Source organism: Procambarus clarkii, chromosome 14 (assembly GCF_040958095.1).
Source record: "Procambarus clarkii isolate CNS0578487 chromosome 14, FALCON_Pclarkii_2.0, whole genome shotgun sequence".
Lineage (NCBI taxonomy): Eukaryota > Metazoa > Arthropoda > Malacostraca > Decapoda > Cambaridae > Procambarus > Procambarus clarkii.
This window is the reverse complement of record NC_091163.1, coordinates 46009963-46027368: the sequence shown is the minus strand read 5'-3', so window position 1 is coordinate 46027368 and position 17406 is coordinate 46009963. Positions and strand designations below refer to the sequence as shown.

Sequence of the window (17406 nt, the reverse complement as noted above, 5' to 3'; positions counted from 1 at the left end):
AATAAACATTGTCAGCTACCCTCTCCGAAAGAAGGGTGTAGTCAGCTTGGACCTCACGCATTCTGAGCATGGCCCGAGGGAGATAGTTTTGTTTCTGGACAGTGTAAACAAGTGTTGGTGTTCTGCGACCTTTCACACGGGTAATACACCGCACTAGCTACTCTCTCTCTCCAGTCATAGCCCCCTTAATACTGGGGGAGTTCTGGATTTTCTATATAGGGAAACTTCCTAGTTTTTTCTCTGAATGCAGGAGAAGGGTGGCTCGGTGTGATGCCCTCTTCGCCTCTACTCTACGCCTACTCTTATCCCAATGCATACGCAACGTAGGACATAATCCACTAGCCATGCTCCCAGAATATTACATGGCTGAGCTGTGTCATGCCACTATTGTGCCTACACTCTACATGCGAGATTATATGGTCTGGCTACACTGTCAGCCAGGCACTGGCTGTCGATTTTTGGAATAAGTGTTGGGTATTGTTTGTGTTATGTTGATTGGGCACTTTGCGTGCATCTTAACGCTATCACTCACCGGGCAGGCGCGCAGTCAACTTAGGGGTCATGCACCGAGCGTGCGGATAAGCGCGCGGTGACACCTAAATGTGTATACTCGTTTCAGCTTTCTCACCTTAATTCTTGTGCTACATCGTTCGTTTTGGTATCATTGTGTTTGCAATTAAATTCCCTACAGGTGTGTATAAATATAATGTCCAAAAGCCTGGCGTGACGCCCAACAGCAAAGCCTAAAGTCGGCAAAAGTTACCCGTGAGTGCACAAAATCAGTAACATATGCATACTCGTTCCATTTTTCTCACCTTAATTCTCGTGCTACGTCGCTCGTTTTGGTATCATTGTGTTCGCAATTAAATTCCCTACAGATGTGTATGAATATAATGTACAAAAGCCTGGAGTGCCTCCCCGCAGAAAAGCCTAAAGTTATCCGTGAACGAGCACCAATTTGTACACTGCAACCTAATGTGTATACTCGTTCAATTTGATAACATCAAATTTTGTGTTACGTCTTTCATTTTGGTATCAAATTGTTCGCAATAAAAAGGCGCGTATTTTAAAACTAGTCCCATAATAATAGAGCAATAAATGGAATTTTAACAAATATTTTAATTCTGGAAGCTCATCATCACAAAATTATTTATATCTTTCCAGTGTTCTGACATAAATTTTTGTGTTACATCTTTCATTTTGGTATCAAATTGTTCGCGGCGTAAAGGCGCGCATTTTAAAACTAGTCCCAACATAATAGCACAATAAATAGAATTTTAACAAATGTTTTAATATTTTGACCAAAAGCCTATTTATAATCTTTCAAGTGTTCGGACATCAAGTTTCATATTATATCTTTCATTTTGGTATCAAATTGTGCGCAATCTAAATGCGCTTATTTTGATACTATCCCGAGGTCGATTGGATAAAAAATGAATTTTATACAAATATTTTTTGTAGTGGACGCGAGTCCTGTCCAAAGTTACCTATAGTGTTAACGTTGCCTTAATTAATATGTCCATATATATTGTTGTTCATTACACTGTGGGGCATAGCCCAAAATTTTAGTAACTTTTAATTTACTTTTTCAGCGACTGAATCTTTTTTTGACTCTGGGCACTCATTCATTGACTGTCATTCAATGCCTGGCTACATCCTTATATATATATTTGAATCTCTCTGTGTATATAAAGTTGATCTTGTACATTACATTAGCAATTGCTAATTAAGTTGTGTTAGTTCATCATATTGATTATACTCTTTTATCCCTAGCTACCGGTGTGTTGACCATATTTACGGTCATTTCATTGCATATTTACATATTTCCTACCTCTATGCTTCACATTCTTGTGTATATTAGTATGTGCGTATTGGCTATACTAATGATAGTGCTAGGCTGGACTATGTACATGTTCAGTTCCCTGATTTTGAACTGACCAGTGTTTAGTTATAGCGCAGAGTTCTTTCCTCTTCTTGTATCACACTACCGACTGCCGGGTATGCAATGTCTGCAGATGGATGTCGATTTCCATTCAACCACTCCTGCCCCCTGCAGTTAATTTTCATTGGGATGGGGGGAGCTCGGAATTACAGCCCTGGCTACGAACTTTTCTTTGAGTTAGTTTTCCATTCGGGAATTTTTATTTTAGTGCAGTACATATCCTAAGTAGTTTTCCTCATACATTACTCAGCGTCATGTGCGTCGTTCTGCCCTGCTGGAGCTGGTTGCACCATTCCTGCAGGATGCGGTGTCACTGTTTTCGCTTCACGTCTCGCATGTTGGCTCGTGGTGCTCGCTTCCTTATTGGCCTCTGCCTGGGCCTCTGGCTCTTCGGTTTTCATCACCATTTTATCCTTGCTGTTTGCGGGGTCTGCTGTTGGGCTGTTTCTGCAAGCGGTTTCTTCTCGTTGTCATCCGTTGTCGGTCTTGTTGGTCCTTCAAGGGTCCCAGGGGGTGGGGATCCTCAAGGACGGGGCGTGTCTGCTCGCCCGGGTTGGTTCTTTCCCGGCTCGCTGGGTTTGGTGCCTGGTGCCCTGATGGACATTCCATCTGGTTCCCTGACAACCTTGGTTTCAGGCACTGCTTGCTCGGTGTCCATACCCAGGGGTTGTTACGGGGCTGGTTTGGTCTTCTCGAGTCTTTGCGTTTGGTACTTTACTTTTGACTCAAGTCTATCACCATCTGTTCATTTTCGTTGGGACGGGGGAAGCTCGGTGGATATCAGGTGGCTTCGTTGATGGTGTCCCACCTGCGTGCTTCATCTCGATGGCTATATGGGGCTTCCTGGCGATCCTTCCTTTTTCTCTTTTTGTCTCTTCATAGGTATACTTCTCTTTTTGTTGAGGTGGTCTTGTCCTTTCTCTAGTGGCTGTTTCAGGATCGTCTTCGTATGCCGCATTCTGTCATCTCGTATCATGTGGTGCTGGCAGAGCTGCTACGGCTTGCTTTCAGTTTTGATGTTCCTTCTGCACCATTCCACAATCTGTCTAGAGCATTGTTTCACCTCCGGCCTGCTCTTGCACCGCCTGAGCCTGTCCTGGTCTTTGGACATGATGCTCTCTTATCTCTTCCCCCTGGTTGGTTGTGGCCCCTTCGGTTCCGGATTGTTTCTCAGAGGTTTCTACTTCTTTGGGTTCTGGTGTTTGTTTGTTGCAGCCGTTCCTCTTTTTCTGGTGAGGTTGGGTTGGCTGTTTTTCTGGAGGAGGTCCCTGGGTTGTTGTTGCTTGGTATTTTTGGCCGGGGTGCATCTTCTTGTGTCTGGTTGTGGCTCTCAGCAATTGCCTGCATGTCGTGGCCTCTGTGGCCCCTGGACATGCTTTGAGTTGCCCGGGGTTCCCTTGTCCCCTGTTCAGGGGTTTTGTTCTCCCGGGTTGTCTGCGGGGTCCTGTCGGTGTTACCTGTTGTCTTGCTTTCGGGTTTTAGGCACATGGTTTCTGCCTTCCCGGTTTGTCCCTCTTTTGTCCTTGGCTTTGGGTAGATAGCTCTTGGGCCCCTTCGGCTCCCAAAATGGTGGGGAGTTTTGGGGAGTTCCCCCAAAACTCCCCACCATTTTCTGGGTGAGACCCGAAGGCTTCTCAGTAACCCTCCCTTCCCCCAGTTAGCTGGTTTTTACGCGTGTTTTGACATCCACCCTCAAACTGACAGGTGGATAGCCGGTGCGATGGGTCGAGGGGCTCCCCCTTCCCCCTCTCAGGGAGGGGGAAGCTGCGCAGACAAACAGCGCGGAAAGTGTGACGTCATGCTCGTTTTTCAATTGGGGAGTTCTGTTTACTTGTTAGTTTTCTGTAGTACAGTAATTTTAACCAGATTAGGGGTGTTTAGGCCACGAAATTGTTTTTGATTTCTGTGCGCGCTTCCCCGGCTGGACAGCAAGGCGGTGCTGTGTCTTGTTTACATGTGACTGTGTGTGGCACGAGTTTTGGAGGAGTTTTTGCCTCCGACTGGAGTTACTGTGGTACCTGAGCTTACGAATTTAATCCGTTCCCAAAGATGGTTCATAACCCAAAAATTCGTAAACTGAAGCGAATTTTCCATACGAAATAATGTAAATTGAATTAATCCATTCCACACTCCAAAAAATATTAACTTCAAAGTAAATTTTATACCTAATTCATCCTAATCTTTAGTACTAAAGTATGTACAGGTTATTGCTTAAATTTATTGATGACTCTTGTTGGTGTATGGAAGACGGTGAGGAGGGGAGAGAGGAGGAGAGGTGTTAGTGGTTGGAAGGGGAGTCCCCTTCCATTATAACATCAGGCGGTGATGACTTCTATGGGGTAATCCCTCTCCTACATTTTGCAGGAGCACTACTAGGACCTGGTTGTGGCTCACTGCTTGCTTGTCTTACTGAGAATCTGTCTAAACACACTTGTTTTTCCCTATATTTTAACACTTGTCTGTAGTGAGATATCATATAACCATTTAAAAGGTCAATGCAATGGCCTGCTACAGCTTTATCTGGGTGAGTTTTTTCAACAAAACTTTGCAGTTCTTCCCATAATTCACACATTTTCTTAACCCCTAAGCTGCTCAGGACTATTAGGCCTTCAACACCCACAGGCGCAACAAAATAAAAAATAACAAAATTATTTCGTCCTATAAAAGTGTTCATTTGTGTTCCCTGATCACAGGAAAAAAAAAATCGTAACTGACATATTTTGGCTGTAATATGGTGGGGGAAGTCTGGCAAAAAAGAGACGTTGACAGAGCAGGCGCCAAAGAAGGTCTTCTCCGCCCCAGCTGTCAGGTGGGAGTTGCCACAAAAATATTATTACCTAATTATTTCAATGTCTGATTGATTTTTTTTACTTTTTTTTGCAGTAATATTATTCAATAGTGTGTAATGTGATATATTTATATAATAAAATGTGTGAATCATTGCTGTACTCAAAATTATGTTGTGCATATTAGTGATTCAATTAATATGTTCATAAAACAATTAACAAATAGTTTTGCTGTTATTACACTATATACACAGGTTATATATACAATGGGGCCTCGACTTACAATGCTAATCCGTTCCCAGAGACGGATCGTAAGTCAAAATATCGTAAGTCGAAGCGATTTTTCACATAAGAAATAAAGGGAATTGAATTAATCCGTTCCCCACCCTCCAAAATATTAATATACAAATACATTTTATACTGAATACAATGTTTTTTTTCTAACTACAATACAGTACCAAAGTTTCTCGTACCTTTATGGAGGGCTCTTGATGGCGTATGGAAGATGGTGATGAAGGGGGAGGAGGAGAGTTGTTACTGTTTGGAAGGGGAGTCCCCTTCCATTATCACATCAGGCAGTGATGTTTTCTCTGGAGTACACTCTCTCTCTTATGTTTTGCCTGAATACCACTAGGACCTGGTTGTGGTTCAGTGCTTGTTTGTCTCACTACAAATTTGTTAAGAGACATTTGTTTTTCCCTTCATTTTAACATTTGTCTGTAATGATGCATCAGTGTCATTGAATAGGTTAAGGCAACGACCTACTGCAGCTTGATTTGGGTGAGTCGTTTCAGCAAAGGTTTGCAATTCTTCCCATGCTGCACACATTTTCTTAATTGTTGAGGACGAGACATTCTGTACTCTTGTTTCTGCTCTATGGTCATCCTTATATGAGTTTTCATATGTTGAGCCTTACCACTGACTTTCCTGGGACTCATGGCGTGATATATAATCATTACTTTAATGTTCAAAGTGCAAAAAATCACCACAAAAGTGGAATTTCTTATAGGCGCGATCGTCACTAAGCGGGCAGCTGTAGTAAACTGAGGCAGGTCGGTCACGTGACCGGGAACCACACGCTCGGTCGACCCGAACGTGTACCAACAAATATCGGAAGTCAACGACACCATCGGATGTTGAGTCGCATTTTTCGATGAAATTTACATCGTAACTCGAAATTATCGTAAGTAGGGGCAATCGGATGTCGAGGTGCCACTGTAAGTATCTGCATGTTTTTTTCATCATAACGAACCACTAAGTTTCAAGCTAAACTTTCTAATATGCTGCACTCACCTGAGGTCTATAGAAGAAGAACGAAATCTGATTATGTATATTGGTTCTACAAGGTAGCCAACTCCATCAAAATATTAAATATGTACCCAACTCAACTAATGATTAATCAGCCAATTACTCCATGGGATAACTGGGATCTATCAGTTGATTTTGTAAATGCACCCAAGATAGTGTGCACACTACATTATTAAAACAGTTAACACTGTGCAGCATCACTGAAAGTACTCAGAGTATGGGTAACGATGAGTATCAGTGCTATACCGACGGCTCTGTAGAAGAAGGTGGACGATGTACCGGATGTGCATGTAACATATTTGAACAATCTTCTCTCGTACATACAGCAATGACTGGGCAAGTACAACTCAAACCGAACTTGCAGGCATATACCTTGCCACTGAATTTTTAAAAGACAAAGGCAGTGGACTTATATACTGTGACTCACAGAGTGCACTCCTGGCATTGAACGCACATAGTAGTGACACCCAGAAAATAGTCAGTGATATTCGAATGAATGTTTTAGCTGCCAAAGAAAACAGATTTGAGATTAAATTCCTATGGATACCTTCACATGTTGGCATCTCAAGGCATGACACTGTTAATATGCTTGCTAAGACAGCCTGCAGAAAACCAGTGGTAGAAATTGATATGGGTGCTTCATTAGCAGTGACAAAGAGAATACTTAAACAAATATCTAATGAAAATCTCACCGACCTAACAAATTCTCAAAGACCTGAAAGTTGTAGCATTAAATATTATGATAGATATAGTGAGGAGACATTCACATATGGGACTAATAGAACAAGAACCCGGCAATGTGATGTTATAGTGGCCAGAATACGCCTGGGATATAGACGTATCTGGCAGCTTTCTCAAAACCCAAATGTCGAGTACACAATGTGTCAACTTTGTGAAAGAGAAAACATGCACTCTCTTGAACATTATATTGTAGAATGTCCCATATTGACTGACTTTCGCCCTCCTGGGCTAAGGTATGCTGAACTCTGTAATTACTATATGAGTACTGGAACACTTGATGATATATTGGACTTGTATCCAAGATTGACCATGTAATATATCAATCATACAATGTATATATATGATGTAACTATATAACCTGAGGTTGTAAAAGCACCTTCATCACCTTCAGTGATTAAGTGCTTAATTGCACATTAGTTTCTTTATCAGCTATCTCACCCTGTCAGAGTAAATGAGACAAATGTATGTGAATGCATGTGTGTGTGTATATATGTATGTATATGTGTGTGTGTATGTATATGTATGGGTATAAAGTATATATGGAAGCTGATCAGAATTACATTTCACCTTTGTGAATGTACATTAATGACACTATGTAAAAGACACATCTAACACTTTATGTAGGGCATACGTAAATCTGTCTATCTATGTATTTACGCATGTAGGTTAGCTTAGCATTTTAAAAGCACCGAATCACCTTCTGTGGTTGAGTGTTCAATAAACCCTTGAACTATATGTTTAACACTTCTCTAACCCTGTCCATGGAGGACAGAAGAAAATGTATATATGCTGGTTAGCATTGTAAATGTGTGGCCACGTCTGTGGTAGAAAATAATAATAAAAAAAAAAAAATATAAGTTGGTATTGTGAGTCAAAAAGCAACAAGGAGTGACCGGCACACACCAGCCAGCCACTCACCACCACTCCCTTCCTCGCCAACATCCTCCTCCCACCATATTGTTTTTGTTTTTATTCACCATATACAGACGTTATATATAAGTATCTACATGTTTTGTTCACCATAACTGTTCAACTAAGCTGGTATAGTGCCCAAAGAGTAAAGTGGCCACCTTTACACAGCATGACATGTCATGCAGATGATGCCACCACCCTCACCAAAATGGCTTCTCCCAACACTCCTTTTGCTGGTATTACACTATATATATACACAGTATATATAAGTATCTACATTTGTGTTCACCGTAACGAACTACTAAGTTGGTATGCTGAGTCAGAAAGCAACAAGGAGTGGCCACCACACCAGCCAACCACTCACCACCACTCCTTCCCTCGCCATCCTCCTCCTCCCACCATACTGTCTTTGCTTTTATTCTCTATATACAGACGTTATATATATAAGTATCTACACATTTTGTTCACCATAGCAAACCACTAAGCTGGTATAGTAAGTGCTGACAGCAACAGGTGACCACACATTCGGCAGACGACGCTACAGCCCTCCCTCCCTCAACATTACTCCTCCCACAGTACAGCGCAAATTATCACAACAATCCTGCTATTATCAGAATCCTGGTCATTTATATCACAGTCAGGGGTCTTCTGTAATACTATCATCGCTAAATAATAGCATGTACATATATATTTTGACATTTTTAGGCGATGCTGTGGTCACAAGCTGAACAGCAGTGCTGTGAGCTCATGTTGCGTGCACCAGCCTTGGTGGTTCGCTCAGTACTGAGGCCCCTCACTCCTGGTAATGTTGCCCACGATTTTTATTTAAAATGGTGTCTGTTTACAAGAGCCCTGAGGAAGGTGATGTGAACCCTGTGTATCCGTGGGCCGTTTAAATCTTGCATAGTACTCCAAAACTACATATGCAGTGATGCACACTTTTGCGTCAGTTACTCAAAAGTTCATATGCAGTATTGGGCAGTTTAAGGGTTAATGAGGAAGGGACATCCTCTACTGCCTCTACTCATAACTATTTTCTTAGATTGAAACTTACCACTGACTTTCTTGGGACCATGGCGAGATATATAATAATTACCTTTATGTTCAAATACCCAAAAATCCCAAAACACTGAAATTCTTTACAAAGAATTCAGGCGCGATTTTCACTAGGCGGGAGGCACTGTTAAACTGAAGCGCGGTCGCCGTGCCACCACACGCTAGGTCGGCCATACGTGTATCAACAAACTACTTTACCCTAGGCAAAGTTCGTAACGCAATTTGGATTTTACGAAGAAATTGGGCTCGCAACCTGAAAATTCGTAAAGAGGGGCATTTGTGAGCCGAGGTATCACTTTACTTCTCCCGGAGCCGTGTGTATATGTAAATGTGTGTTTGATTATTTGTATATGAGTAATAGTATGTTTTATGGCCGCCTGTTGTTTCTTTTCCAGGGTACGTTTTCCGCCAAAAGTTGTGGTGCTTCGGGCTTCGTTTTGGGTTCAGGTTCATTTCCAGTTTCCTTTGGGTTCTTCGGTTTTGTCTCCCGGAGATTTTCCTCTCAAATTTCTCTTGTACAGGTTTGGGTGGCCCTTGGTTTGTGGTTTCCTCTGGTGTGGCCCAGTCTTGGCCTCTAATCTGGCCCCGACCTCTATTGAGGGGCGGTCCCTGGGTCTTCCTGGCTTGCAGACGGCTGTCTTGCTTTGGCCTGGGCCCCAGCTCTGGGGTTTTCTCCACTCTTTTGTCTGTTTTGTTTGCAGTCTAGGTTGTTCCTCAGTTCCTGGCAGCTTCTGCTGCTGCCATCCTCTTTCTGCTTTGTTGGTGATCTGGGGTCGGCGTTCTCGTGCTCCCGGCTGGATCGTGCCAGGATTCGAGTCTCTGCAGGTCGAGGTAGGCCTTGTTGTAAGTTTCTGAACCGGCGCCACCTTCTCGTACAGGGTGTTGGCCCTTTCGTGGGTTGCCCCCACGGGAGCCGGGGACACTAAAGTCCCGAAATCATCTCAAGATAACTTCAAGATATTGCCCCATTACCAGGATGCTGGTGGGGGCAGGGACTCGTGCTGTTTGCTCATGCCTGATCCCATGATTTGTGGGTATTTCGGGTTGTGTCATCCGGCCTGCGGTGGCATTGGGCGGCTCCTCTTCCTACCGGGAGATTCGTGGCTGACTTCCCATTCACTCTGTCAGGTCATCTTGGAGTGGGTGAGCTTGGGAGTGGTCGAAAAGACCTTGTCCCTCAGGTGGGTTTCCCGCCTGTTTCCAGTACCGAAACGGGACTGTGCGGATATGTGGTTCATTCTGGACTTGTCCTGCTGAACCTCTGGATTCCTTGCCCCTCCTTTCGGATAACTACTCTGTCCCTGGTTTGGCTTCTGTTAGAGCCGGGTTGTTGGTTGGTGATTCTGGATCTCCGGGATGTATATTGGCACCTCCCTATTCATCTGGAGTTCAGGGACTGGTTAGGTTTTGTGGTGGAGGGGCAGGCTTACCGCTTTCGTTGCCTTCCTTTTGGGTTGAATCTGGTGCCTCGCATAGTCACTTGTCTTCCCGGTTCGTGGTGGCCCTTCTGCATCTGCTAGTGGTTCAGGTGTAGGCCTATCTCGACAACTGGTTGGTGTGGGCTCCCAGCCGGTCTGCTAGTCTGCTCACCAGGGGGATGATTCTTTCCCAGTTCATCGGATTCTGGTTCCTGGTGAGCTGGAGGAAGTCTCATCTGGTTCTGTCCAAAGGTTCGGACCCAGCTGGGCCTCGTGAGGGACTCTCGGAACACTTCCTTGTGTCTCCCTCCGGAGGCATTGGTGCTGCTGCAGTCCTGCCTTCTGCTGTTTAGGGGGGGGGGGGGTTTACCGGGTCATGTGGTGGTTGCTCGAGCAGTTGTGCAGGAGTCTGACCTTCCCCGTGTCGATTTACTCACTGGGTCGGGTCTGGCTTCAGCGTTTGGTAGCTCCAGGGAGCCAGAGGAACTCTACACAGAAAACCAGCGTTGAATGTAATGAAACGCCATTTTCTGGGTGAGTCCCGGAGGCTCCCCGGCACCCTCGCTCCCTCCGGTCGGCGGTTTCCATTTTGTTTTTGATTCTCGGCCTCTGAATTGGGGTGTGAGTAACCGGCACAGGAGGTCCAGGGCTCCCCCTTCACCCTCCCAGGGAGGGGAGGGCTGCGTGGACAAGTGGTGTGGCGGTGTGTATGATGTTTGCTTGTTTCTTTAGATGGGGGGGGGGGGGGGAATCTGCCTCTCTATTCGGTCTTTGGTTGCAATTTTTCTTACCATGTGGGGTCTGTTTTGTTATGTCTACCTTTCTGGGTGCTAACCCCAGTTGATGGCAGATATGGAATGTCCCCAAATACATGGGGTTTCCATAGGCCATTGCTCCCTTTGCCTTTTTGAGGCGGCCAGGTTCTGGCTTGTGGTCCTCGGTAGGCTGAACTCCAGATGACTGATGACCCCGGACTAATATGCGCATATCAATCCGATAGCTCCAGAGAACCGGAGGGACTCGCACAGAAAATACTTTTTTTTCGTTGTAAATACATGTAACTTAACCAAATATTCTTTATCCACAGGATAACAACCCAGAGGAATGTTCAGTGTGTTTTAACAATTATGATGACACACTGCTACGGCCTCGCACTCTGCCTTGTGGCCACACATTCTGCTCCCAGTGTATTGACAATGCTATCAAGAATGGTCAGCTGAACTGCCCCAGCTGCCGTGCCCAGCACACTGCCACAGCTGCTACTCAGTTCCCAATCAATTATGGTATGGAGGCCTTTATCAGAAAACTAAAAAGTATGGAAGTTGTGCGAGTGACAACGGTACCCACAAAACCCAATAAAGCTCCTACCAGAGGCATCAGTAAGAAGTTACGTTCCCTGGTGGAGGAGCAGAAGAGCAGCATCAGCAGCCTCATTACCAGCTGTGAAGAGGTACTGTCCCAGCTGGGGGAGTACCAGGGGCAGCTGGGGGACTGGCAGACTCAACACCTCCAGCTCCAGGACAGACTCTATGCTCTGGTAGAGCAGAACAAGTCAGCAATGAAGCTCTTGGAACTGGAGGATACCAGTGTGGTGGATATGACAACACAAGGAGAGGAAGGGAAGACTCAGCTGCAGGCCATGTTGGGGAGCCTCGACACAGTCAACACAGCACAGGAAGTATTCATGACCATCAACGAAGTTGACCAATGCAACATGGAGGTAGAAGATTGGCTCCAGAAGTGCCAGGAACTCTTCCCAGATGTCAACACTGTCCACACCTCAGTGAAGGTATGCTGCTGAAGGTCACATTGTTCTCACCCAACTGAGTGTAGTATTGCCTCTATATAAACACTTTTGATATGGAGACACATCAAGATGAGAGTAAACTTTATATATATAGGATGATATGGAGACACATCAAGATGAGAGTAAACTTTATATATATAGGATGATATGGAGACACATCAAGATGAGAGTAAACTTTATATATATAGGATGATATGGAGACACATCAAGATGAGAGTAAACTTTATATATATAGGATGATATGGAGACACATCAAGATGAGAGTAAACTTTATATATATAGGAAACTTTTTGTTTTAAAGCCTGAAACATTTTTATTAATAAAGTCAACTGTCATCTTGGTGTTTCACTACACTGTGGTCAGCACTCAGTGTACACTACACTGTGGTCAGCACTCAGTGTACACTACACTGTGGTCAGCACTCAGTGTACACTACACTGTGGTCAGCACTCAGTGTACACTACACTGTGGTCAGCACTCAGTGTTCACTACACTGTGGTCAGCACTCAGTGTTCACTACACTGTGGTCAGCACTCAGTGTTCACTACACTGTGGTCAGCAATCAGTGTACACTACACTGTGGTCAGCACTCAGTGTATACTACACTGTGGTCAGCACTCAGTGTATACTACACTGTGGTCAGCAATCAGTGTACACGACACTGTGGTCAGCACTCAGTGTATACTACACTGTGGTCAGCACTCAGTGTATACTACACTGTGGTCAGCAATCAGTGTACACGACACTGTGGTCAGCACTCAGTGTTCACTACACTGTGGTCAGCACTCAGTGTTCACTACACTGTGGTCAGCACTCAGTGTACACTACACTGTGGTCAGCACTCAGTGTTCACTACACTGTGGTCAGCACTCAGTGTACACTACACTGTGGTCAGCACTCAGTGTACACTACACTGTGGTCAGCACTCAGTGTACACTACACTGTGGTCAGCACTCAGTGTACACTACACTGTGGTCAGCACTCAGTGTACACTACACTGTGGTCAGCACTCAGTGTTCACTACACTGTGGTCAGCACTCAGTGTACACTACACTGTGGTCAGCACTCAGTGTACACTACACTGTGGTCAGCACTCAGTGTACACTACACTGTGGTCAGCACTCAGTGTTCACTACACTGTGGTCAGCACTCAGTGTTCACTACACTGTGGTCAGCACTCAGTGTACACTACACTGTGGTCAGCACTCAGTGTACACTACACTGTGGTCAGCACTCAGTGTACACTACACTGTGGTCAGCACTCAGTGTACACTACACTGTGGTCAGCACTCAGTGTACACTACACTGTGGTCAGCACTCAGTGTTCACTACACTGTGGTCAGCACTCAGTGTACACTACACTGTGGTCAGCACTCAGTGTACACTACACTGTGGTCAGCACTCAGTGTACACTACACTGTGGTCAGCACTCAGTGTACACTACACTGTGGTCAGCACTCGGTGTTTACTACGCTGTATTCACCTATTTTTTCTTGCGGGGGTTGAGCTCTGCTCTTTCGGCCCGCCTCTCAACTGTTACTAACTACTAATTTTTTTCTTGGGGAGCCCCTATGGCCCCGGAGCTATCCAGGCTGACATGAATATCCTTAACTTTGGCATCAGTCGATGTGGGTGGAGTTCTAGGCCTACCGGTGACCACGAGCCAGAACCTGGCTCCCTCAGAGCGGCACGAGGCGCAATGGCCTATAGAAATGCACATGTGGTTTTGGAGCATTCTATATCTGCCATCAACCGGGACAGGCACCCAGAAAGGTAAGCACCCCAAAACAAACCCCTGTTCTGGTTAAAATGGCAAAAATAGACAAACGAGTGGACAGAACTCCCCAAATGAAAACTAGCAAATGAGCATGACGTCGCATAAGCTGCGCAGCTCCCCCCATCCCTGGGAGGGGGAAGGGGAAGCCCCAGACCCTCGTGCCAACGATCCACACCCCAGTTCTTCGGCTGGTGTGATGCATCGCAGTCGTGTGGCTCCAGCTCCTGACTCTTGTGTTGTGCTATGCTTTGGTTCAGTGCTGCTCTTATGGTGGCATGCGAGCTGGAAGTATTATTCCAAGGTGCTCGTGCTGCGTGCGCTTAGGGTTCCCTTCCCTAAGTGCCCTGTAAGTACTGCCCTTGGGGCTTGGGGTTATCATCCAGAAGTCACCTTGGGTCTACCTCTGTTGGTCTTTTGCTGCTCAGCGACTGACCGCCCCGAGTGTTTGGGGGGGTAGGTTTCCCGCCCTTGTTTACCTTGGGGTAAGTGGTAGCATTTGCAGTTGTTGGGGTGCGGGGTACTGTGCAGCTAGTTTTTGCCTATAACAACAGCCGGCTCTGTTCCTTTTGGGTACGTTGCCGTCTTGCGAGGATTTTTTTTTTTTTTTTTTTTGATTGGTGGGGGGAGGGGGTCTGCCTCAGTGTTACTTTCCCCTGTTTTACTAGGGTTTCTTTTGTTTGGTGGTACCCCCTGCTTTGCCCTCATGAGTGGACATGTCCCGAGGGTTCAGCTTTAGCAGTGTTGTTTGGTAGCTTTGGCGCCGGTTAGCAGTACACGGCCCGGGATTACCCTTAGCAGACCCAGTCTAGTGGCCCTGGGAAACCCCGCGGGGGCACTCAGGTCCGATGGATGTGACCCCTGAGTCCCCTCTCACTTTGTGCGAGTTTGAGGGTTGGTCTGTCCCTTTGTCTCAGGGCGACACTTATTGTTTTTGCCTCCGTCATGCTGCCTGTTGGGTCGGTGACACATTCGACCCGGAGTCCTGCGAGATTTGTTGCTTGTTTGTGACTCAATTCACCCAATCTACAGATGACATTGTTCGGGGTGCAGGCGGCTCGCACGTTGCAGGATAGGTTTAGGTTGTTGCAACGTGTTCGGTTGGTTGCTTCCCCAGATGCCCTGAGGCTACCCCGATTTGCTTAAAGGGACCCAGACTTTGGGGTGTTGGTCACTTCGGCCTTAGTTCAGTCCGCGCCCCCCTTGTTCTTTCCCTGCTGTGGTTCATTCAGTTCCTTCCCCCCCCCCCAACCCCTCCCCCTCCCCTTCCGGCTGATAAGTGTCTGAGGGCTTCGGGGTCGGGGCAGGGTTTAGTGGTTTCTGAGACTCAGGCGGTTTCGGAGGTTGCCCCTTCTGGGGTGGCGATGGAGGTATTCGAGTCTGTTCCTCCAGCCATAGCTCCAGGGTCTGACCATTGGGCCCATTCTCTTTCTGCCAGAATCCATTCTGGCCGCCCCGGCTTTTTCTTGTGAGACCGGGGCTATGGAGGACGACTCGCTCCCGAGGCCTGACGTGCAGACTCCCGGGGTTGGGGAGGAGCTGGCTTGGGGGCCTTGGGCCCCATTGGACCCTTGGAGGGTTGGAACACCCTCCGAGCGAGGCTTACTGTTACAAGGAGTGGGGTTTTCCTTTCCCCCCTCTGTGTACGAGTTGGATTTGGGTTCGGCTCCTCCCCGTGTTAGGTTCCATGTCCCTGCGGGTCCTTCGGTTCCAACCTACCAGAGGTTTTCGGCTTCCTGCATCTCACCTGCTGATGTGCGGGCGGCCATTGCAGCTTACCTCCTGCACGACCCGGAGTATGCCTCCATAATGGATCCATCTTCTTTCAGGTTTGGGGCCCTTGTCTCTGTACCGGGTTTGTTATGAGGTTCAGGGTTCATCCTGGCTTGCGGACTGGCCTTTGTTCTCGCTGGATGCTTGGGAAGCCTTCTGTCGTACCCACACGCTTCAGTGGCGCGAGGCGTTGACTGTGGTCCAGGTTTACCTGGGGGGGCAACTTTGAGCACCTTAATGAGTGCCTTTTTGCTCCAGCCCTTCTGCTGGATGTTGGCACGGTTCAGCTTCACGTGCAGGTTCCTTCCCTGTCGGCTGCACTTGTGGCAGAGGACTTTCGTGCACGTGGCCTGTTGGCTGCACTTGTGGCTGAGGACTTGTGCACACGTGGCCTGTTGGCTGCGCTTGTGGCTGAGGACTTGTGCACACGTGGCCTGTTGGCTGCACTTGTGGCTGAGGACTTGTGCACACGTGGCCTGTTGGCTGCACTTGTGGCTGAGGACTTGTGCACACATGGCCTGTTGGCTGCACTTGTGGCTGAGGACTTGTGCACACGTGGCCTGTTGGCTGCGCTTGTGGCTGAGGACTTGCGCACACATGGCCTGTTGGCTGCGCTTGTGGCTGAGGACTTGTGCACACGTAATTACCTAAGTGTAGTTACAGGATGAGAGCTACGCTCGTGGTGTCCCGTCTTCCCAGCACTCTTTGTCATATAACGCTTTGAAACTACTGACGGTCTTGGCCTCCACCACCTTCTCACTTAACTTGTTCCAACCGTCTACCACTCTATTTGCGAAGGTGAATTTTCTTATATTTCTTCGGCATCTGTGTTTAGCTAGTTTAAATCTATGACCTCTTGTTCTTGAAATTCCAGGTCTCAGGAAGTCTTCCCTGTCGATTTTATCAATTCCTGTTACTATTTTGTATGTAGTGATCATATCACCTCTTTTTCTTCTGTCTTCTAGTTTTGGCATATTTAATGCTTCTAACCTCTCCTCGTAGCTCTTGCCCTTCAGTTCTGGGAGCCACTTAGTAGCATGTCTTTGCACCTTTTCCAGTTTGTTGATGTGCTTCTTAAGATATGGGCACCACACAACAGCTGCATATTCTAGCTTTGGCCTAACAAAAGTCATGAACAATTTCTTTAGTATATCGCCATCCATGTATTTAAATGCAATTCTGAAGTTAGAAAGCATAGCATAGGCTCCTTGCACAATATTCTTTATGTGGTCCTCAGGTGATAGTTTTCTATCTAGAACCACTCCTAGATCTCTTTCTTTATCAGAATTCTTTAAAGATTTCTCACATAATATATAGGTTGTGTGGGGTCTATGTTCTCCTATTCCACATTCCATAACATGACATTTATTAACATTAAATTCCATTTGCCAAGTGGTGCTCCATATACTTATTTTGTCCAGGTCTTCTTGAAGGGCATGACAGTCATCTAAATTCCTTATCCTTCCTATTATCTTAGCATCATCAGCAAACATGTTCATATAATTCTGTATACCAACTGGTAGATCATTTATGTACACAATAAACATCACTGGTGCAAGAACTGAACCCTGTGGTACTCCACTTGTGACATTTCTCCATTCCGATACATTGCCTCTGATTACTGCCCTCATTTTTCTATCAGTCAGAAAATTTTTCATCCATGATAGAAGCTTACCTGTCACCCCTCCAATATTTTCCAGTTTCCAGAACAACCTCTTATGTGGAACTCTGTCGAAAGCCTTTTTTAGGTCCAGATAGATGCAGTCAACCCAACCATCTCTTTCCTGTAATATCTCTGTGGCTCGATCATAGAAACTGAGTAAATTCGATACACAGGATCTTCCAGATCGAAAACCATACTGTCTGTCTGATATTATATCATTTCTCTC

General features: G+C 46.0%; 1 protein-coding gene across 2 annotated transcripts in view; it reads left to right on the top strand.

The window, feature by feature from the left end:
• Positions 1-17406, top strand: part of LOC123771011 (tripartite motif-containing protein 59-like) — a 166397-nt gene that overhangs the window by 71793 nt on the left and 77198 nt on the right. For both annotated transcript variants that reach the window (XM_069324579.1, XM_069324580.1), the window contains exon 3: positions 11251-11952. In XM_069324579.1, coding sequence (XP_069180680.1) covers positions 11251-11952 — 702 coding nt within the window. The remainder of the gene's footprint in view (positions 1-11250; positions 11953-17406) is intronic.